Source organism: Canis lupus, chromosome 33, assembly GCF_011100685.1.
Source record: "Canis lupus familiaris isolate Mischka breed German Shepherd chromosome 33, alternate assembly UU_Cfam_GSD_1.0, whole genome shotgun sequence".
Classification (NCBI taxonomy): domain Eukaryota; kingdom Metazoa; phylum Chordata; class Mammalia; order Carnivora; family Canidae; genus Canis; species Canis lupus.
In genome coordinates this window covers 30126043-30146157 of record NC_049254.1, presented here as the reverse complement: position 1 = coordinate 30146157, position 20115 = coordinate 30126043, and the positions used below count along the sequence as shown (strand labels likewise).

The following is a 20115-nucleotide window of genomic DNA, read 5'->3' as shown; positions in this document are numbered from 1 at the left end:
ACGACTCTTTTCCAGCAGGGGCCAGGGAGCGGTGTGGTTACTGAGGCAGGAAGCTGTGAACAGGCAGGTTTGGTGGGGAAGAAATCATCCTGGATGTGCTCATCCAAGGAGAAAGTCAAAGAAGGGGATCCAGGACCTAGGTCTGGAGATCACCAACAGAAAGAGGTCCAGTTGAGGAGGGACAGTCCGTGAGGGAGGAGAAACACCAGAGCGGGGTGTCAAGGGAGCCAAGAGCAAAAATTTCAAAAAGGACCTAGTGGCCCGCTATGGCTAATTCTGTCTTGGAGCCTAGTAAAAAGGATAGTGAAGTGTCTGTTAGATGCAAAAAGTCATTGAAGACCAAGGACAATCTCCGTGTGCTGTTGGAGACAGAAGCCTGGTGGGAGTGGCTTGAAGCCTGTGATATTTTTATACTAATAAAAAAGAAAACCAATACTTCCCCTTCAGCGGACGAGTATAAATGGCAATGCTTGGAACGCCTCTGACCTTCCCTTTTTTCCTCCCTCCAATTAAGGGAATGTGCTCTCTTGTTTTGTCAGCTGTCAGCTGAGGTGGGGGCCCACCCACAGGAAGCTGATCGCCCGTCACTCTTATTTGGGGAACACTGGCCTGATGCTCATCTTTTCCCCTTCCCTTCAACTTCCTCTATTCCTGGATCGAATCCCACCGCCAGACCCAACAGTATCCCTCAGAATGGAATATCTGTCTATCCTCTTCTCCTAAACCTTTCAGTCTCGGTTTATGGCACCAGGCAAATTGCTTTCCCACCCAGGCTCCGTTCTTAATTTGTGCCCTTCCTAGACGCCTATTTGCCTCTCCCTAGAGATATCACCACCAAAGTGATAACTAGTAGCTGTGTCTCCAGTGGAGCCACGTTTTTTTTTTTGGTCTGTTTTTTTTTTTTTTTTAAATAGGCTCCACCCCCAGCGTGGAGCCCAACACGGGACTTGAACTCAGGACCCTGAGATCAAGACCTGAGCTGAGATTCATAAGAGTCCCACACCTAACCAACTGAGCCACCCCGGCGCCCCCAGGGGAGCCAAATTCTATGATTATTAGCACATCTATAAAAAGGTAATGCTTTAGTTCTTTCGTGGCACTCATCAGGCCTCTGTTACCGTAGAGGTTTACTGCAAGGAGAGTGAAGAACTTGACCTACAACTGGCCTGGCCTAGTAAAACTCTTTATCGCAAGTATATAGTTTCTTAAAGAAGTGTCTTGTTTGTAAGGCGAACCGTTGAATTAACTGTCTCACGTTTACCCTAAGGAAGAAAGGCCTACAGCTGCTAGCACAGCCCCAAAGAAGTTTGGTTCTTCAAGGGGTTAAAGCCTAATTCTACTGCTTAATTCCCCTTGTTCCACGAACACCACTTTCCTGGTACCCGTGAGCGAGGGTCTGCCGTCAGACACGCCACTGCGTTGGGAACGGAGGTACCCTCCGAGATCTCAGCCATCAGAGCATTCTAATCGTCTAAGTACGAGATGCTCTCACGGGGGTCCCATGTAAAATCCTTCTGCTAAGCTGAGATCCAAGAAGAGCAGGAGAGGACTAACCTATTCTAGGCCTCTCACATCCTAATTTTCAAAATAAACTTACAAGGTAGGCATCATTTTATATGAAAAACAGGCCCAGGTTATTTCTGGGGCTCCGCGAACTACCCAAGTGCACATAGCTGATAGGTACCCGTAGCAGGCACGGGGACCCAGGCCCCTCCGGTGCCAAAGCACCCCGGTACTGCCTCCAAAAGAAGACTTTAAGATAGTTGGGATGTGGGTTGGGGAGAAGAAAACACCCCCGGCATCACTGGGTGGGCCGTGCGGCGCGTCCTGGAGGATGAGTTTCCGCGGCCTCCTTCCCTGGTACTCCGAGCAGGGCAAGGTCCTCTGCACCACCATCCCTGTCTGCGTCTCAAGGCTGACCGAACGTTTATGTCACTTGCTGGAAAGTCTGCTGTAAGGATCTAATGAAAGAGTTTGTAAATGTATTTTATAAGGTGAATGAGTGTCTCTTCTTATTACAAAGCTTTGTGAGTGCTCAACCTAGTATCTCTTATCCAAATTCGGTTCTCTGCAAAGACCCAGGAATTCACGTAGGCTCTAGATGATTCTCTTTTGCAGTGAAAATGAAAACTGGATTCTACTTAATGAGCTTTTCAATAGTTGTTTACCAGCTTTTGCTTCACGCACATACACATCTGCACACAGAGACAGCAGCCGTCTGTAGTCCACAAGGATGTAATAGCCAGTTGTAACCATCCCTTCTCAGGGCGCCTGCGGGGCTCCGTGGTTGAGCGGCTGCCTTCCACCCAGGGCGTGACCCCGGGGTCCCGGGATCGAGTCCCGCGTCGGGCTCCCTGCATGGAGCCTGCTTCTCCCTCTGCCTGTGTCTCTGCCTCTCTCTCTCTCTGTGTCTCTCTCTCATTCTGTCTCTCATGAATAAATATCAATAAAATATTAGCGATATTAAATATAATATTGATATTAATATTAGCAACAATGAAGTGCCTAACTCGGAGTGAAGAAACCAGGGAAGACCTCCTGTGGACGTTGAGCTGGATCTTGAATGAAGGCTTGTCAAGGGGCTCAGAGGCCTCCCAAACCCAGCAGCACTCCGTGCTCAGCGCTGCGGCGTGACTGGCACAAGGTGACGCCAGCGGGGAAGTGGCGCACATGCAGGGAGGCGACAGGGACAAGATGGCTGCTGTGCTTGGCGAAGCTGGTTTTCCACAGAGCCCCAGCTGGGCAGCGGTGGGGCAGCTGAGGGCCGCCAGCTGGGGAAAGGGTCGCTGCTCTGGGGAAGAAGGGAGGGTGAGGTACTTCTCGTGGGTGCTCGTCTGACTCACCGAGACGTCGGCTCACGAGGCCTTGCCTCCTGGTTCCTTCCAGGGTCACATGAAGACGTGGGTCATCCGGGGAGGGCTCTCCGAGGGAGGCCAGCTCCTGCCGGGGGCCGCACAGCCGCTCACATAAGGGCTGCCCGGCCCTCGGGCTCCCACCAGGGCCGCCGGGTCCGGGCCTCCCCGGAAGGCCAGCGCTCCTCAGCCGCTCTCTGTCCCGTCGCGCTCCTGCCCTGGGTCGCAGGTAAGCGGAGGTGAGGCCCGACGCGGCGCCAACCAGGCGGCTCGCGCCACCTCACTTGGCCCAGCCTGTCAACCTGGGCCTTCTGCCCCCGCCAGACGCCTGTCCCTCCTCGGCTGCGTCTGTGGGATGCCTCGCTGTGGGGGAAGTCTCGGCTTGGCCCTCAGCCTTCCAGGAGGCGGGCCTCGCCTCTGCGGGGCGACATGAGGTGACGCTGTGGCCTCCGTCACCTTCCCTGGACACCTCTGCTCCGCACTGGCCCAGGGCTTGTGGGCCCTTAGGCGTAGCCCCTCAGGAAAGGGCCGGGGCGTGTTACCTGAGCCCGCCTGGCCCCGGGCCTGCGGGAGGCCGTGCCCACACTTCCCCGGTTCCCGGGTGGCAGACGGAGGGATGCGAGCCAAGCCGGCTACGCGGCCGCAAGGAGTGGGCCCGCAGACAATCTGCAGCGTGTCCCCGCGGCCTCGCCGGTCACTTCTGCGGGGCCCCGCCGGCCCGGACCTCGGGGGGGAACAGGGCCCGGTTTTAAGGCTTCGCCTCATGATCCCACTTTCTCTTGGAGATCAAATTAGCCGCACTGTTTGCTCGTCTCCAGGCTCACGTTCGTGGGAGTGTTTCTGAGGATGGTCCTGCGTCCTGCGTCCTGAGTGATTTCCTGTGGGACAAGGTCAGGGAGGGGAAGTGAAGTTCAGACTGACGTGACTCAGTTGGCTCAGTTGGCGCAGCGGCCAAGCCTTCCCAGGGCAACGCTCGGCGGGAGTCTGGGATTCCCTCCCCCAGGCCCGCCCAGCTCCCTGCTTGGCCCTCACACGTTTATGCTCTCAAGCCTCCCCTACAAAATTCTCCCCTCATAGAATTTTCCATAGGAGAGACCGTGGGCGGGGGGGGGGGGGGGCTGCTCTGATGTCCCTGCCCACGGGCCTTCCCCGCAGGTGGGGTGAGGCGCTCCTGGCGCCGCCGTCTCCAGGCCCCGCTGCCGTCCAGCCGCGCTCCGGTCCTTACCCGGGCCCCTGACACAGTATCAGTCATCCGGGAGGGCGTGTGGCTTAGACTCACTGACTTGCCAACACCGTCCATTGCTCCAGCACAGGGACATACGGGAGCTTTGCCCTCGTGGGACAGTGGGAGGGGGCCCAGCCGTGTGCTTACACCCCAGAGGTTGCCGGGCACACTGTGGCGAGGGCTGGCTTCCTCCAGGCGCCGGGCTCCTGACAGCAGGGCCCGTTCATCACCCTGGGGGCTGGAGGACGAGGACCCAGCAGCCAGGATTTCAGGAAAAGGGGCCTCCAGGAGTGCGCCATCTGGGAGGGGGCGGCTAGGGGGAGACCAGCTTCCCTCCTCGTCCCTGGTCCCTACCCTTCCCTCCAGCCTCCTCCGTCCCTGGGCTAAGGGTCACTGTTGCTTCATATCCTTCCCGCACCCCCCAACGCAGGCCCCTGTCCTGGAGGCCTTGCCTTTGGGGGGCGAGTTCTCATGAGAGACGGGGCTTAGGGAGCAAACACTGCGGGGAGGGCACAGAGTGAAGGCGACTCTTCACACGGAAACGTTAGCAACTGCAGCCGAAGCTCTCTGCTGGGAGGAGTCCCAGGAGGCAAGCGCGGACTCTGGGACTAGGGGAGGGAAAGATGGGGATGGGGGGTGCGGAGGAGGCCATGGAACAGACCACCAGCCACCCTGCTCTCGGCTGTGCCTGGCACCAGGCTCTTCACCCTAAGATAAACAGATAATGCTAAGTTAATCAAGTTTTCCCTTTTATTTTTTAAGAGACTTTATTTATTCATTTGAGACACACAGAGAGAGAGAGAGACAGAGACACAGGCAGAGGGAGAAGCAGGCTCCATGCAGGGAGCCCGACGTGGGACTCGATCCTGGGTCTCTAGGATTACGTCCCGGGGTGAAGGCGCGCTAAACCGCTGAGCCACCTGGGCTGCCCTCTTTTTCCCATTTTTAAAATCAAGTTGCTTGTCTTATTGTATAGTTTTAAGAGTTCTTCATATAGTATAGTTACAAGTCTGTTATCAGATGTGCATGTATTCACATTCACCTACATATTTGCAAAATACACATTGTATTGTCTTGGTCTGTGGGTTTCCTTCATTTTCTTTTCTTTTTCTTTCTTTCTTTCTTTTTTTTTTTTTTTTTTTTTAAGAGAGAGAATCTTAAGCAGGCTCCATGCCCAGCTTGGAGCTGTATGTGGGACTTGACTCCACGACTCTGAGATCATGACCTGAGCTAAAATCAAGAGTTGGATGCTTAACCAACTGAGCCACACAGGTGCCCCCAAAGTGTTTTGTGAAGAGCAAATTAATTTTGAAATAAATTTTTAAATCTTTTTTTTTTTTTTTTTTTTTTATTTATGATAGTCACAGAGAGAGAGAGAGGCAGAGACATAGGCAGAGGGAGAAGCAGGCTCCATGCACCGGGAGCCCGACATGGGATTCGATCCCGGGTCTCCAGGATCACGCCCTGGGCCAAAGGCAGGCGCCAAACCGCTGCGCCACCCAGGGATCCCAATTTTGAAGTAAATTTATCACTTTTAAGGATTGTACTTTTTGTCTTTTATCTAATAAATCTTTTCCTAACTTAACATCCCAGGGCACCTGGATGGCTCAGTATGTGGAGCATGTAACTCTTGATCTCAGGGTTGTGGGTCTGAGTAATAATCATTACTCAGGGTCTGTGGGTAATAATCATGGTATATATTTTTTGTTTTGCATATAGTTTGTTCTAGTGCTGTTGGAGACTGTCCTTTTCCCACTGAAACAGTATCTTTTTCAAAAATCATTTGCTCATGTGTGTATGTCTATTTCTGAATTCTCTAGTCTGTTCTAGTGGTCTGTATGTCTTTATATACCAGTACTTTACTTTTTGTAACTTTATAAATGTCTTAAAATCACATGGTGTAAGTCTTCCAACTCTGCTCTTTTTCAAAAGTATTTTGGCTAATCTAGGACCTTTGCATTTCCACATCAATTTAGATTCAATTTGTTATCTACAACAAAATGCTGCTAGGATTTTGACTGAGACTGTATTGAATCCACACATCAATTTAGAGAGAATTGACATGTTAATGATAGTCTTTTGATCTGTGAATGTGGTATATATGTCTCCATTTATTTAGGTCTTTAATTTTTCTCAGCGATATTTTGTTATTTTTATCTTTTTTTTTTTTTAATTTTTTTTTAATTTTTTATGATAGTCACAGAGAGAGAGAGAGAGGCAGAAGGAGAAGCAGGCTCCATGCACCAGGAGCCCGATGTGGGATTCGATCCCGGGTCTCCAGGATCGCGCCCTGGGCCAAAGGCAGGTGCCAAACCGCTGCACCACCCAGGGATCCCTATTTTGTTATTTTTAATGTACAAGTCTTGCACATATTTTGTTAAATTTATCCATAAATATTTTCTATTCTTATGTTACTTATTTTTTTAAAGATTTTATTTATTTATGCATGAGAGACACAGAGAGAGAGGCAGGGACATAGGCAGAGAGAGAAGCAGGCTCCATGCAGAGAATCTGATGCAGGACTTGATCCCAGGAACTCGGGATGACAACCTGAGCCAAAGACAGATGCTCAACTACTGAGCCACCCAGACATCCCTATTCTTATGCTATTTAAATATTGTTTTTAAAAGTTTTTATAATTTATTATTACTTGTATATAGAAATATAAGAGAATCTTTGTATATTTATTTTTATTGTGTTACTTGCTATACTCACTAGTTCTAGTAACTTTTTGATAGATTCCTTTGGATTCTCTACATAGATAATCATGTTACCTTCTTTCTTTCTTTCTTATCTATATTTCTTTTGCTTCTTTTTATTTTATTGTACTAGATAGCACTTCTTGTACTATTGAATGGAAGTGCTGGCAGTGGACATCTTTAAAATGACATCTTTTAAAGACAGTTAAACACCTTTAAACATTTTTTCCTGCCCCAAATACAGATAATCACTGGCTGTATAAAGGTATAAGCAAAATATGATGGGATGAGTGGGGGTTGGCAGAAAATGGAGAATTTAAATCCTATCCTTTGGGGACTATTTATAAAAAGCAGAGATTTTTTTTTTCTTAAAAGCAGAGATTTTAAGAAAGTTCTTTGGCTCTTCTGGATCTAACCCCAGGAGGTGACAGTATCTGTAGTCTGTTTCCCCCATCCCACCCTTGCTATGGGTGTTCCCTTTCCTGATGCTCCCAGCAGCAGAGCTACCATGACCCTCCATCCATTGGTTCCAGGATGCTGTCGTCTCCTGATGTGATGGCATGCTCACGGACCTGCTCTTGCATCCTGGGGCTGAGCCTTGGGACTACTGCCCTGTGTGCTGCTGGAACCAACATGGTGCTTCTCTTTCCTAACTGGGATGTGACCTACCTGTTGAGGGGCCTCATTGGCAAGCATGCCATGCTGGGCTCTGGGCTCTGGGGAGGAGGCCTCATGGTAAGTGTTTGGAGTTCCCTGGGTGTGAACTCCCCAAACACCCCTCAGGTGGAGCAGGGAGATGTCAGGGAGGTAGTGTTTGGGTTCCTTGCAAAAATGCTTGATCTTGGGGTGCCTGCCTGGCTCAATTGGTAGAGCATGTGACTCTTGATCTCAGGGTTATAAGTTTGAGCCCCCCATTGGGTAAGAGATTACTTAAAAATAAAATCTTAACAAAAAAAAAAAAAAAGAAAAGAAAAGAAAGAAAAGGATGCATGATCTAGCAAACTAGTCTTGGGTCTATGGCAATTCCAAGGAATGGGAGACCCTAGGAAGACTTGTCAAGTCTTGTTGGTGAACTTTGGCTTGGGACTAAAAGGCTGGGTGTAAATGTTGCAATCCAGAGTCAGATCAGGCTAGTCATCCAATTTGGTCCTGATAGTCAAAGCCAAACCCTCTGGGGAAGATACAGGATAATCAAATCCATGTGAGGTGCCCAACCAATCTATTTCAACAGCCACAGGTGCAGCTAGAAATGTCAGTTACCCAATGTCTTCTTATCATTCTTCTCTCCTCTCCCAGGTACTCACTGCAGCTACCCTCATCTCCTTGATGGGCTGGAGATATGGCTGCTTCAGTAAGAGTTGGCCCTGCCGAAGTGTAAGCAGCAGATTCTACTCTCCTAATACCCAGAATATACCCCCATTCTATTACTCTACAAGTAGAGTGGTAAAGAGGCAATTTCAATCTTGGGGCTTGAAGTCAGGTCCTGACTGTACCCCCTTAATAACTCTAAGCTGCTGGGCAAGTTCCTTAATCCTTCTGAGCGTCAAGTCCTCATCTATAAAATGGGAGTGAACAGGATCAAATTAAGGGAATAAGTGCTTAATGAGCCAGAAATGTCTATAAACATGTGAGGAATTGTTACCATTATTTTTAGCCTATTGAATAATATGGACATGAGTTAAGTGCACTGCAGTCATGTGCCATTGATAGAAAATTTCCTGGGGTGCCTGGCTGGAAATGCACTCAATCTCTGGGTTGTGAGTTCAAGTCCCACACTGGGTGTGAAGCCTACTTTTTTTTTTTTTAAAGGTTTTATTTATTTATTTATGAGAGATACACACACACACACAGAGAGAGAAAGAGAGAGAGAGAGAGGGGGGGGGGGGGGCAGAGACACAGGCAGAGGGAGAAGCAGGCTCCATGCAGGGAGCCCGACGTGGGACTTGATCCCAGGTCTCCAGGATCAGGCCCTGGGCTGAAGGCGGTGCTAAACCACTGAGCCACCCGGGCTGCCCTGGAGCCTACTTAATAAAAAGAAAAAAAAGAAAACTTCCTGGCTATTTTTTCTTAGAGTTGAAAGGTTTTCCAGAAATCATCTAATGACTTTATTCTAGTCTAACTCCTCCATTTTACCGAAAATGAAATTGAGGCCCAGAGTAAATTACAGTGGCATTTATACATATCTGAAAAATCTCAGTACATATATATTGCTTATTCAGTCTCAGACACACGAATTTGTGGACTCCTTACAGTAACTCCTTACAGGCTACAGTAGGCTGTAGCCTACTTTGATATCTGCAGCCCACATATTGGAAACCCCACTGATTCAGAATTACATGTTGAAGAATTAAATATAAACACCCACACATTTCATTCACTATCTGTTCTCAGTCTGGTCAGGTTTTCCCTGGGCGAGTGAGTGGTTCTCACACTTGTGTATCAGAATCCCTGCAGGGTTTGTTAAAACGGATTGCTGGGCCCCACCCCAGACAGTCTCTCTCTCTCTCTCTCTTAGGATATATTCTCTGAGGAAAGGAGAAGGTAGGAGAGATGAGAGTTGACTATTTTTTTTAGAGGGAGGGGGCTGGAGCAGAGAGCTAGAGGAAGAGAAAGAATCTGAAGCAGGCTCCAGGCCCAGCACTGAGCCTCATGTAGGGCTTGAACTCACAACCCTGAGATCATGACCTGAGCTGAAATCGAGAATCGGACGCTTAACCTACTGAACCCCCCTGGTGCTCCACCCCTAGATTTTTCTGATTCAGAGGTTGGTGTGAACCAGAAAGTGTGCATTTCTAACAGGTTTTCAGGTGATGTGATGCTGTCAGGGCCAGGATCACATTTTGAGCATTTCCCTGGCTCCTCCCAACCTCCAAACCAGCCTGACATCGTGGGAAGAAGACTCCACGATTCTGTATAAAAGCTATATATACACACACACACACATATATATATACACACACACACACATATAGCTTTAAATAAACATATATATGTGTGTATATATATATATGTTTTATTTAAATTCTTAAAATATGTAGTCTTTGGAAGGGATAAAATGACCTAGTATTCTCAGAAAGAAGCCAATTTAAAAGCAAGCTAGAATCCTGCCAAGGAAATGCACTCGTTTTGTTTTGGGAGGGAAGTGAGTGGTGCACAGACTAGAAGTACAATGACACAACTGGAGTCACTTCAGAGCTGACTGTAATTTCTGTCTGTCTCCCTCCTTCCCTTCTTTTCTAACCCCTTCCCTCCTACCTCCCTTGTTTCCTTTCATGCTTGATTTGAGAAAGAGAGGAACTAGGGGTAGGAGCTTGGAACTTTTGAGAATACAGCTTTCCCTTCTAAGAGTCGGAAATGGGAAGGCGATGACCATCCAACCCTTCTACCCAGAGGCTATGTAAAAGGTTTTTTCCTAAGATTTATTTATTTGAGAGAGAGAGAGAGAGAGTGCACATGCATGAGTGGGGAGGGGGTAGGTAGAGGGAGAACAAGAGGGAGAATATTAAGCAGATGCCATGCTTAGCCCAGAGCCTGATGCAGGGCTCTATCTCAAGACCCCGAGATTGTGACCTGAGCTGAAATCAAGAGTCGGTAACTGACTGAGCCTCCCAGGCGGCCCCTGAATATAAAAGTTTTTTATGCCAACCTGGAGAGCCTACTGGGCCAGGGAGACCGAGGTCCAGGTTCCACTGCTTCCCCTTCTCAGGGCTTTCTCTCCCACCCCTCCCGGCTCTATCCACTGACCGCTCATCAGCCACCCTGCCTTGGTTATTCTTTAAAGGATGTGCCAGGGGCAGCATTATCCCCATGTGATATGATGGGGAAGAGCCTGAGTGCCAGGGAAGTTCGACTTGTCCAGATCACTCCATCACCTGGTCATGACCCTGTCTCACCTTATGGCTTCTCTCCCTCTACAGATACTCACTGCTCTGCTGTCCAGTGGCCTGGCTTCTCTTGGAGCCTTGATTTGCTTTATCACTTCCGGTGTAGCCCTGAAAGATGGTCCATTTTGCATGTTTGATGGCTCACCCTTCAATCAAACGCAAGCTTGGAAATACGGTTACCCATTCCAAGACTTGCATAACAGGTAAGTGGATGGAGACCTGGATTTTCAGTCTTTTCAGAGAGATACAGAAAGACAGACAGAAAGACACACAGATGGACTACAAACTCCTCTTGGTCACGCGTTCTAGCACCCCCTTCTCTGATGCTCAGAATTTTGCAGATGCAGCCACAATAGCTACCCTGAAGAGTCTAGGCCTATGACCCTGGCTGGGGAAGGCCCCAGGTTTTTTTTTTTTTAGGCCCCAGGTTTTTATTGAGGTTGTTTACTTGGCTTTTCTTACTTATTCCTCAAACCCCGGTCTCCTTATTTTTTGGGATAGGAATTATTTGTATGATCATTCACTCTGGAACTCTGTCTGCCTGGAGCCTTCTAAAGCAGTCATTTGGCACGTGTCCTTCTTCTCCACCCTTCTATGCATCAGCCTCCTCCAGATTCTCCTGGTGGTCATTCATTTGATCAACAGCTTCCTGGGCCTTTTCTACAGCCTCTGTGAGAAGTGATAGGTAATGCCCTCTCCTGTGTGAGAGTTTTACTCAGAAGCTGCCTTGAATCCTTTCTGCAGTATGGATTATAAACAAACTTTCCTTTTAGGTATTCCTGTAGTAATAATAACAGTAACAGTAATTCCTTGTACATCTGTTGAAGGATACATACGTTTTAAGTCACATTGTAAACTGCAAGATGATATAGTTGTAGAAGGAATAATTAAATCATTACCAGGTGCAGGAATTTATAGTTCACAAAATGTCCTCCAGCCACGGTCTCATTTCAGCCTCTCAACGACTCCATAAAACTGGCCACATGTCACAGAAGTTGAGGTTTGGAGAGCATAATGGATTTGCTGCCTAAAAGCACTCAACTGGGTTCAGAGAAAGTCAGTACCTGAGCTCTTATCTTCTAAATTCAAGTTCAACCAGTTGTTATGGATGGAGTTTTGTGTCCTTAAAACTCATAGGTTGAGGCCCTACCCCTCAATGTGACTCTATTTGTAGAGAGAACCTTTAAGAACCTAATTAAGGTTAAACGAGGTCATAAAGGTAGGGCCCTAATCCAGCAGGACAGGCATCCTTGTGGGAAGAGGATGAGATACTCTCTCTCCACACAAGCACAGAAGACAAGGCCACATGAGGAAGCAGCCAGAAGGTGGCCACCTGCAAGCCAAGGGTGGGAGCCGCAGTAGAAACTAGCTTTGTTGGTACCTTCATGTTGGGACTTCCAGCATCCAGAAAATAAAGATCTGTTGTTTGAGTCACTCGGCCTGTAGTATTTTGTTAGGGCAGCCGGAGCTGAGTAATCCACCAGTGCTCTTTTCTTTACTCTTCTGTGCAATTCAGTAAGTGCTGAACACTGAGTATCCACTGTGGATCCAAAGATGATCGAGACATGGTCCTTGGCCTTGGGCCCTGCCTTGTCCTTGAAAAGCTCATGGTCAGATCTAGGGGAACAAACACACCCACAGAGAATTTAAATGTCATATGGTAAGGGCCATGTTAGAGGTCAGCAGGATGCAGAGTTCCGAGGAACAGCGAACCTCCAAGGAGGGGGTCTTTGAGAGATGAAGGAAGGGTCCCTTGTGTCTGAACTGATTCTTGAAATAGCCCAGCAAAGAGGGGTGGAAGAGATTCCTCAGTAGAGGGGAGACACGGGGTGGGGGGTGGGGGGTGGGCGTGGAGAGCTGTGGTGCCAGCTGTTTCTCACGTGGTGCATCTCCTACCTCAGGGCGGTGGTCAGGCCATGGTGCCGGGTGGTGCCTGGGGTCAGCAGAGGGCTGGAGGGGAGCGGCTGGGGCAGCGGCCGGGGAAGACACGGGGAGACACGGGGAGATGGGTCTTGGCAAGGGAAGGGGCTGGCGCGCCCAGGGCTCTGGAGCCACAGAGCGGGCAAAGGCAGGAAGTGAGGGGGCGGTGCCCAGGTGCCGCGGTCTCCCCTCCACAGCCCCCTGGGCCCCAGCGCTGTCCCCGCCCTGCCCCAGGTCGCGGAGAAGCTCCAGATGCCTCCAGAACACAGGAATCCCTCCATTACCAGGGGAGGGAGGGCGGGGAAGAGGAGGGGAAAGCAGGGATGCAAGGGGAAGGGGCAAGGAAGGAGCTGGGGCCCCCCCACGGAGGGCTCCAGTCCCCCCACCTGGCTGTTGGCTGCCCCTGTGGGACTCCAGAGGATACCTGCGTCCCCTTCCTTCTCCCACGTCCCAGGACCACCTCACATTCAGAATGGGCTTTCACCCTGGCTGTTTCTCCTCAGTTGAAAGCCACGACTAGCTCTTGGCTTGGCCTCCAATCAGGTTTTGGGCCAAGGGGTTTATGTTAATCTGTTTGTCAGGACAGGGTTAACATTTTGTTAAGAAAACAGTTGTCTGTCCCTTACCTTGTATGTGCCTCTTGAGCATCATCAGGGGATAAAGAGGACGTGGCTGGGACACTTGGATGGCTCAGTGGTTGAGTGTCTGCCTTTGGCTCAGGGTGTAATCCTGGGGTCCCTGGATGGAGTCCTACACCGGGTTCTCGGCAGGGAGCCTCTGTCTCCGTCTGCCTGTGTCTCTGCCTCTCTGTGTTTCTTAAGAATAAATAAATAAAATATTAAAAAAAAAAATAAAGGAGGACGTTGCCTTGTTTATGATCACTCTCAAGAAAAGTAAGCCCATCTTGGGAACAGGTTGTCCTTCAGCTTTCTGTTATAGCAATTGGTGCTTCACTCAGCCCATTCCTCCCCAGCAAAATCTGTTCACTCTTTAGGGCAAGATCTGGGTTTTACTCACTTTTGGATCTATAGGCCCTAGCACAGATGGAATAATAAAATATTTATTGAATTAAATTATGCATCTAATCTGTGTTTGTAGTTGGACCATAGTAGATAGTAGATAGGATGAGAAAAATATAACTGAAGAAATCAGAAACGAGGAGAGAGTCTGCATATTAGGAGTATGATTTGCGGGGCGGCCTGGGTGGCTCAGTGGTTTAGCGCTGCCTTCAGCCCAGGGTGTGATCCTGGAGACCTAGGATTGGGTCCCACGTCAGGCTCCCTGCATGGAGCCTGCTTCTCCCTCTGCCTGTGTCCCTGCCTTTCTCTCTCCCTGTCATTAATAAATAAAATCTTAAAAAAAAAAATAGGAGTCTGATTTGTTAAGGCAGGTGCAACAGCAAGGAGCAGACACTATCTGCCCCCAGGGGACACTGGGTTTCTGTGCCAGGCTAGTCAGTGGCTGCACAACTGCAGCAAAAGATGCGGCTGGTGCTGCTGAGCCAAGGGGCAGTGAAAGCGGGCAGAGTTCAGGCAGCGTTGAGCTGATGCTGGCTGCACACCTAGCCCAAGGCCCTGGCACCCACCCCAGGCTGCTGCTCTGCTGCTCAGTGCCAGGGGAGGGCTCAGCAACCTGGCCAGATCATGAGAGGTCTTATTTGGAGTGGATGCTGGGGAGACGGTCATAAAGAACCACTGAAGGATTTTCGAGCAGAGTAGCGACAAAGGAAAGCCATTCTGGGGACAGGGTGCCGTGTGGACTGGGAAGGTGAAATTCAGGGGACTTTCCTGGAGTCAGGGAGACCAATCTAGGCTCTACTATCAAGAAAACGGATTTTTTATTTTTTTAAGAAAACGGATTGTAAGCCAAAACCCTGAATAGTAAAATTAGTTGGTCTCTCCTGGGCTTTTACAGAAACTACTCCCTTAGCATCCCGATAGGAGGAAGTTTTGCAATTTGTTAACCAACCCAGAGGAAGCCCAATGCATAGTGTGGGGAGTTTCTTTTCCTAGTTTTTGAGGCGTGTAGAGGCTAGGGTGCTGCAATCTTTTAAAACAGGACCAGCAACTGGGGGATACACCTCGAGTCTGCTTCTTTCTGAATCTTGCACTGGATGCACGAGGGGCGACTTCATGTGCAGTTTTCGCGTGTCACGAAATATTCCTTTGATTTTTTTCTCCGATCACTTAAAAATATAAAACCCGTTCCTAAGTCGTGCAGAACGAAAGCAAGGCTGCCCTCGCGCGCGGGTCGCAGCGCGGAGATGGGTCCGGACCCCGCCCCCCCCCCGGGCCGCCCCGGGCCGCCCCGGGCCCGCCCGGCAGCCGGTGCGCAGGCGCGGGGAGGGCGGCGGCGGGAGTGCGCAGGCGCGCGGCCGCCCCGGTTGCCCTGGCGACGGCCCCCGCTCCCGCCGCGGAGCCGGAGCGCGGCCATGGCTGCCTCGGCCGGGGCGTCCTTCTCGGTGGGCGCCGCCGCCGCGCTGCCGGGGGCTGAGAAGAACTCGGGAGAGCCCGAGAACACCTACAGTCTGCGGCCTGTTTTCCAGCAAAGGCGGGTAACGGACGGACGGGCCGCGAGGAAGGCGTCCTGCTCCCAGCAGGTCCCGGGTCGTGCGGGCAGAGCTCGCCTGAAGCCGGGGCGTCGGGAACAGGCGCGAGGGCCCGGAGGGAAGGAGCTGGGGGGGAGGGAGGGGAGGAGCTGGGAGAGGGAGGGAGGGGAGGAGCTGCCGGGGGAGGGAGAGGCAGGGCTGGGGGGGAGGGGAGGGGCTGCGGGAGGGAGGGGAGGGGCTGGGGGGAGGGAGAGGCAGGGCTGGGGGGAGGGACGGGAGGGGCTGGGGGGAGGGAGAGGCAGGGCTGGGGGGAGGGAGGGGAGGGGCTGGGGGGAGGGAGAGGCAGGGCTGGGGGGAGGGAGGGGAGGAGCTGGGGGGAGAGAAGAGGGGCTGGGGAGAGAGAGGAGGAGCTGGGGGGAGGGAGAGGCGGGGCTGGGGGGAGAGAGGTGGGGCTGGGGAGGAGGGAGAGGAGGGGAGGAGCTGGGGGAGAGGAGGGGAGGCGCTGGGGGGGGAGAGGAGGGGCTGGGGGAGAGAGGAGGGGCTGGGGGTGAGGGAGAGGAGGAGCTGAGAGGGAGGGAGAGGCGGGGCTGGGAGGAGGGAGGGGAGGAGCTGGGGGGAGGGAGGGGAGGAGCTGGGGGAGAGAAGAGGGGCTGGGGGAGGGAGGGGAGGGGAGGAGCTGGGAGGAGGGAGAGGCGGGGCTGGGGGTGGGAGGGAGGGGAGGAGCTGGGGGCAGAGAGAGGAGGGGCTGGGGGAGGGAGAGGAGGGGGCTGGAGGACAGGATGGGAGGGGGGAGAGGTGGGGCTGGAGGGAGAGGCGGGGCAGGGGGGGAGAGGCGGGGCTAGGGGGCGGGGTTAGGGTTGGGAGAAAGGTACTGGGTCGAAGTGGAGCGGGGAGGCAGGGTGGGAGGGAGCGGGGAAGGGGATCGGGCCGGGGCTGGAGAGGATGCGGCTGGAGAGGATGCGGCTTGGCGGTGGGGGTGGGTGGGGGTGGGGGGCCTGGGAGTGGGAGGGCGGGGAGTGGGGGGGCGGGGAGTGGGGCCCGGTCCTTGAGCCTCCAGCCGCTCCGTGCAGCTGAGGACCGACCTGCTGCAGTTGCAGTGCTAGGGCGCCAGGAGCGCTCAGGCTGGCGCAGTGGGGAATGCGTGGTCTGGGACACCCAGGGACACGGGCAGAGGAAAGGAGATGCAAGGAATAGAACCGTAAAGAAGTGCCTGGCGTCGACTGCCATTCAGCCATTTCCCAGGGTTAGTGTGTGCATACGTGTGCGAGAATACGCCTACACCTACGGGGTATGGGACTTGTGTGTGTGCGAAGTCTTAGCCAGGGGTCGTCTGGATGCTCTTGGCGCACCACGGCAGTAGCTTCCCAGGATTCAAGTACGCGGTCTATTGCGCAGGGCCGTCTGCTAGGGCTGTAGGGTCTATCACTAACTTCATTTTCACAAGATAAAAAAAATTAAATAGAAAAATAAAGCCCCTCTCTTGCTTTGAAACCAGATTGCTGAATCAAGTGCTTGGAAAATACTGGAAGCCAGGAACTTTGGTTATAGTGCAATAAAAAGTTTCATGCAGTAGTTTTCTTTTGGGTGGAATGGACATAAAAAAAGATATATTCAGTTATCTTGGTAAAGGTTTCTAAATGCATAGAATGCCTGCAATTCTGCCGTAAAGCAGAACAAGATTCGTAGGAATAATCCTATGAAATTATTTGTGAATTGTTTGAAGAAAACTTTTGACATTTCGCTGAAGATGAGAAAGGATTAAGGGGAAGAGCCAGATACAATATATTTGTAATAGGAAGACCCCTTTCTGAACAGATCAAATCCTGGAAATTTGTCTATGAGTCAAAAGTTCATCTGTGACAATAACTAGGAAAGAAAGCAAAGAAAATACTGTTAAAAAGTAATAAGGGACCACTAGGATTACCAAATTACATATACCTCAAAATCTAAAACATTCTAGTCGCTGGGCACATAATAGACACAACAACTGATACAGTATATGGCCCAGAAAATGAACCTAGTGTTGTAATATATGATAAATAAAACTAAATTGTGGATGGTGTTGTGAAGGTGGGGAAATTAAGGGAGATTTTTTTTTCTCTGTCTTCATTTATTCAATAATCTATTCCTTCCAAACGTATTTATCGCCTACTGCGTGCTCGGTGCTGTTGTAAGAAATGAGGTGATAACAAGTGAACAGAACAGATAGAAATCCCTGCCCTCGGGAGCTTATGTTCTAGCTAGGTAGAAGGACAACAAACAATAATTACAGAAGTGAACTATATAGTGTATGAGATAGTAATAAGTACCAGGAAGTGAGATATAAAGTGATGTGGTAGGAGGGCAATTTGAAGTTTTAGAGAAAGAGGCTAGGGAAAGGGACTTGCATAAAGACTTGAAAGAGGTGAGGGAGGTAGGTGTGCATGTAGAACAGGCTGGTGCTTCAGGCGGAGGTTAAAAGCAAGTGCAGAAGCGCTGAGCTTGGCATGCCTGCTGTGGTCAGAGAACATAGGGAAGGCCAGTGGCTGGAGTGGGGAGAACTGGCAGGAAAGTAGTAGAAAACAAGGTCAGAGAGTTTGGTGCGGTAGGTCATATGGGACTGTGCAAGTCACAGTTAGGATGTTGCTTTTACTCTGAGTGAGGTGGGAAGCATTTGGGGTATTTTGAATAGAGGAGGGCCACGATCCAACATGTACTTTAACAGGACCAGTCTAGTTGCTGTGGTGACAACAGGATATGGGGGCAAAGGCAGAGACAGAGGGACTTGTTAGGAGCCATTGTAATCCAGACAGGAGGTGATGGTAGCTTGGATGAAGCTGGTGGCAGTGGGGTGGTGAGAATGATTGAATTTTAGAGTATTCTGAAGGTAGAACTGATAAAACTTGTTCATGAACCAGGATGTAGTTTGTGAGAGAGAAAGGCAAGACTGACTTCAAGTTTTTTGGCCTGGACAACTGAAAGAATGGAGTTACCATTGACTGATAGAGTTTTGGAGAGAGGGGAGGGTTAGAAGCTCAGTGTTGGATGTATGGACTTTGAGTTGTCTGTTAGACACCCAGATGGAATAGGTGTTGGGATTTGTGGTCTGAAGTTCAGGGGAAAGGTCCAGGCCAGAGGTATAAATCATGACTATGACAGTGTTCTTAATTTGTGTATGTCACTTTAATAAGTACGAAAAAGAAAGATTAGATTGTTCTAGTGACAAAAAGCTGGGGGCAGTTCAGCTGTGAAGGTAAACTGGAGTTTTGAAGTTACCAACTAGATGTTTCAAACTGTTTCATTTAGGTTCAGACCCTCTGTGGTTAAAGACTGTATCCATGCCGTGCTTAAGGAGGAGCTGGCAAATGCTGAATACTCTCCAGAAGAAATGCCTCAGCTCACAAAACGGTTATCAGAAATCATTAAAGACAAATTAAAAGGTAATTTCTTCCATGTCTGGTCTTCTCAATTATTTGGTAACTTTTACTCATGTAGGTTTTTGCAGAGATGGTGTGAAATAAAACATTGTATGCAAGCACCATCTGAGAAATTCCAGTATGGGAAACCCAGAAATTACAAGGGCTCCTTTCTCCCCTCATTCTTGGTTGTTTTTCTCAGCAAAATATCAATTCCTTAGCCTGTCATTCATACCCTCACTGTGTGACCTCAGCCCTTCTCTTCAGCTGAGTCCTTAATAGTCGCCATACTTAACTTGTCATGGCTTGATAAGCAAGCCCTCTACATCTACAAAATACCTCATGCTTTTTCTCTGTTCTCTTTATCTCTGTCTCTCTCTTTTTAAAGATTATTTATTTAAGAAAGAGAGCTCACACATATGGGGGGAGGGGTAGAGGAAGAGGGAGAGAATCTTCAAGGGGACTCAGTGCTGAGTGTGGAGTTGGAGGTGGGGCTTGATCTCATGACCTTGAAATCATGACCTGAACTGAAACCAAGAGTCAGATGCTTAACTGACTATCTCCCAAGTGCCCCTCTTTTGTTAGTAATATTATACCATCTGAAAAGTCCTTTCTATCTACCTTTTTAAAATAGAACTTTTTTTTGGAGGGAAGAAAATGTCTTTGTAGCAGTAATACATTTTCATTGTACTAACCTAGACAATCTAGAAAAAGTACAGATTTAAGTTTTTTTTAATTATATAAAATTCCATTACCCAAAGGTAGTTATTATTAATATTTTGGCATACATTTTTCTTAATTTAAGTTTTACAAATTAAAAATATACAAGAGTACAAAGAAAACAGCAATTCTATGTATTTCTATCACCTGGAATTAACCGGTTTCTATATTAGCATTTTTATTTTCACTTTTTTTAAAAAGGAGTTTTTATTTATTTGAGAGAGAGAGAATGAGTGGGAGGAGGAGCAGATGAAGAAGGAGAAGCAGACTTCCTGCTGAGCAAAGAGCCCGACATGAGGCTTGATCCTAGGACCCTGAGATCATGACCTGAGCAGAAGTCAGCTGCTTAACTGACTGAGCCACCCAGGCACCCCTTTATTTTTCCTGTTTTTAATTTGAGAGAGAGAGAGAAAGAGAGAGAGAGCATGAGTGAGGGCAAAAGGAGAGGGAGAAGTAGACTCCCCACTAAGCAAGGAGCCTGACTTGGGACTCAATCTGAGGACCCTGGGATCATGACTGAGCCAAAGGTAGACTCTTTTTTTTTTTTTTTTTTTTTAAATTTTTTTTTTTTAATTTTTATTTATTTATGATAGTCACAGAGAGAGAGAGAGGCGCAGAGACACAGGCAGAGGGAGAAGCAGGCTCCATGCACCGGGAGCCCGATGTGGGATTCGATCCCGGGTCTCCAGGATCACGCCCTGGGCCAAAGGCAGGCGCCAAACCTCTGCGCCACCCAGGGATCCCCCAAAGGTAGACTCTTAATCCACTGAACCACCCAGGTGCCCCTGCTGAGTTATTTATTTTAGTTCAGATATTACCTGATGAGATTTTGTTGTAAGTTTTTTGAGGAAGGGCTCAGAAATGCTACATTT

General features: G+C 49.6%; 2 protein-coding genes and 1 long non-coding RNA gene across 4 annotated transcripts in view; 2 read left to right on the top strand and 1 right to left on the bottom strand.

Annotated features, from left to right (window-relative positions):
- Positions 1-2888: 2888 nt before the first annotated feature.
- On the top strand, positions 2889-12094 carry LOC119877838 (transmembrane 4 L6 family member 19-like). 2 transcript variants are annotated; one of them, XM_038583144.1, is made up of 5 exons: positions 2889-3091; positions 7310-7511; positions 8073-8150; positions 10694-10863; positions 11162-12094. In XM_038583144.1, exons 2-5 carry the CDS (start codon positions 7311-7313, stop codon positions 11340-11342), a joined length of 630 nt encoding a protein of 209 aa, XP_038439072.1. In that variant the 5' UTR covers positions 2889-3091; position 7310; the 3' UTR covers positions 11343-12094. The 2 variants fall into 2 exon arrangements, with proteins under 2 accessions (XP_038439072.1, XP_038439071.1); XM_038583143.1 differs by having other exon boundaries at positions 2890-3081.
- Positions 8712-20115, bottom strand: part of LOC119867351 — a 26640-nt gene continuing 15236 nt past the window's right edge. The window contains exons 2-3 of the long non-coding RNA XR_005383420.1: positions 13207-13395; positions 8712-12277 (exon numbers count right to left, since the gene is read on the bottom strand). This is a non-coding gene — a long non-coding RNA (uncharacterized LOC119867351). The remainder of the gene's footprint in view (positions 12278-13206; positions 13396-20115) is intronic.
- DYNLT2B (dynein light chain Tctex-type 2B) overlaps positions 14974-20115 on the top strand; it is a 19563-nt gene continuing 14421 nt past the window's right edge. The window contains exons 1-2 of the mRNA XM_038583145.1: positions 14974-15130; positions 18414-18547. Coding sequence (XP_038439073.1) covers positions 15012-15130; positions 18414-18547 — 253 coding nt within the window. The 5' untranslated portion in view covers positions 14974-15011. The remainder of the gene's footprint in view (positions 15131-18413; positions 18548-20115) is intronic.

What these genes read in the sequence shown, in the direction of transcription:
- LOC119877838 (XM_038583144.1), top strand. Translation starts at nt 7,311, where the DNA reads ATGCTGTCGTCTCCTGATGTGATGGCATGCTCACGGACCTGCTCTTGC. An exon ending in TCTGGGGAGGAGGCCTCATG is followed by an intron (nt 7,512 to 8,072) that starts GTAAGTGTTTGG and finishes CTCCTCTCCCAG; the next exon opens with GTACTCACTGCAGCTACCCT. An exon ending in TTCCAAGACTTGCATAACAG is followed by an intron (nt 10,864 to 11,161) that starts GTAAGTGGATGG and finishes TTTTTGGGATAG; the next exon opens with GAATTATTTGTATGATCATT.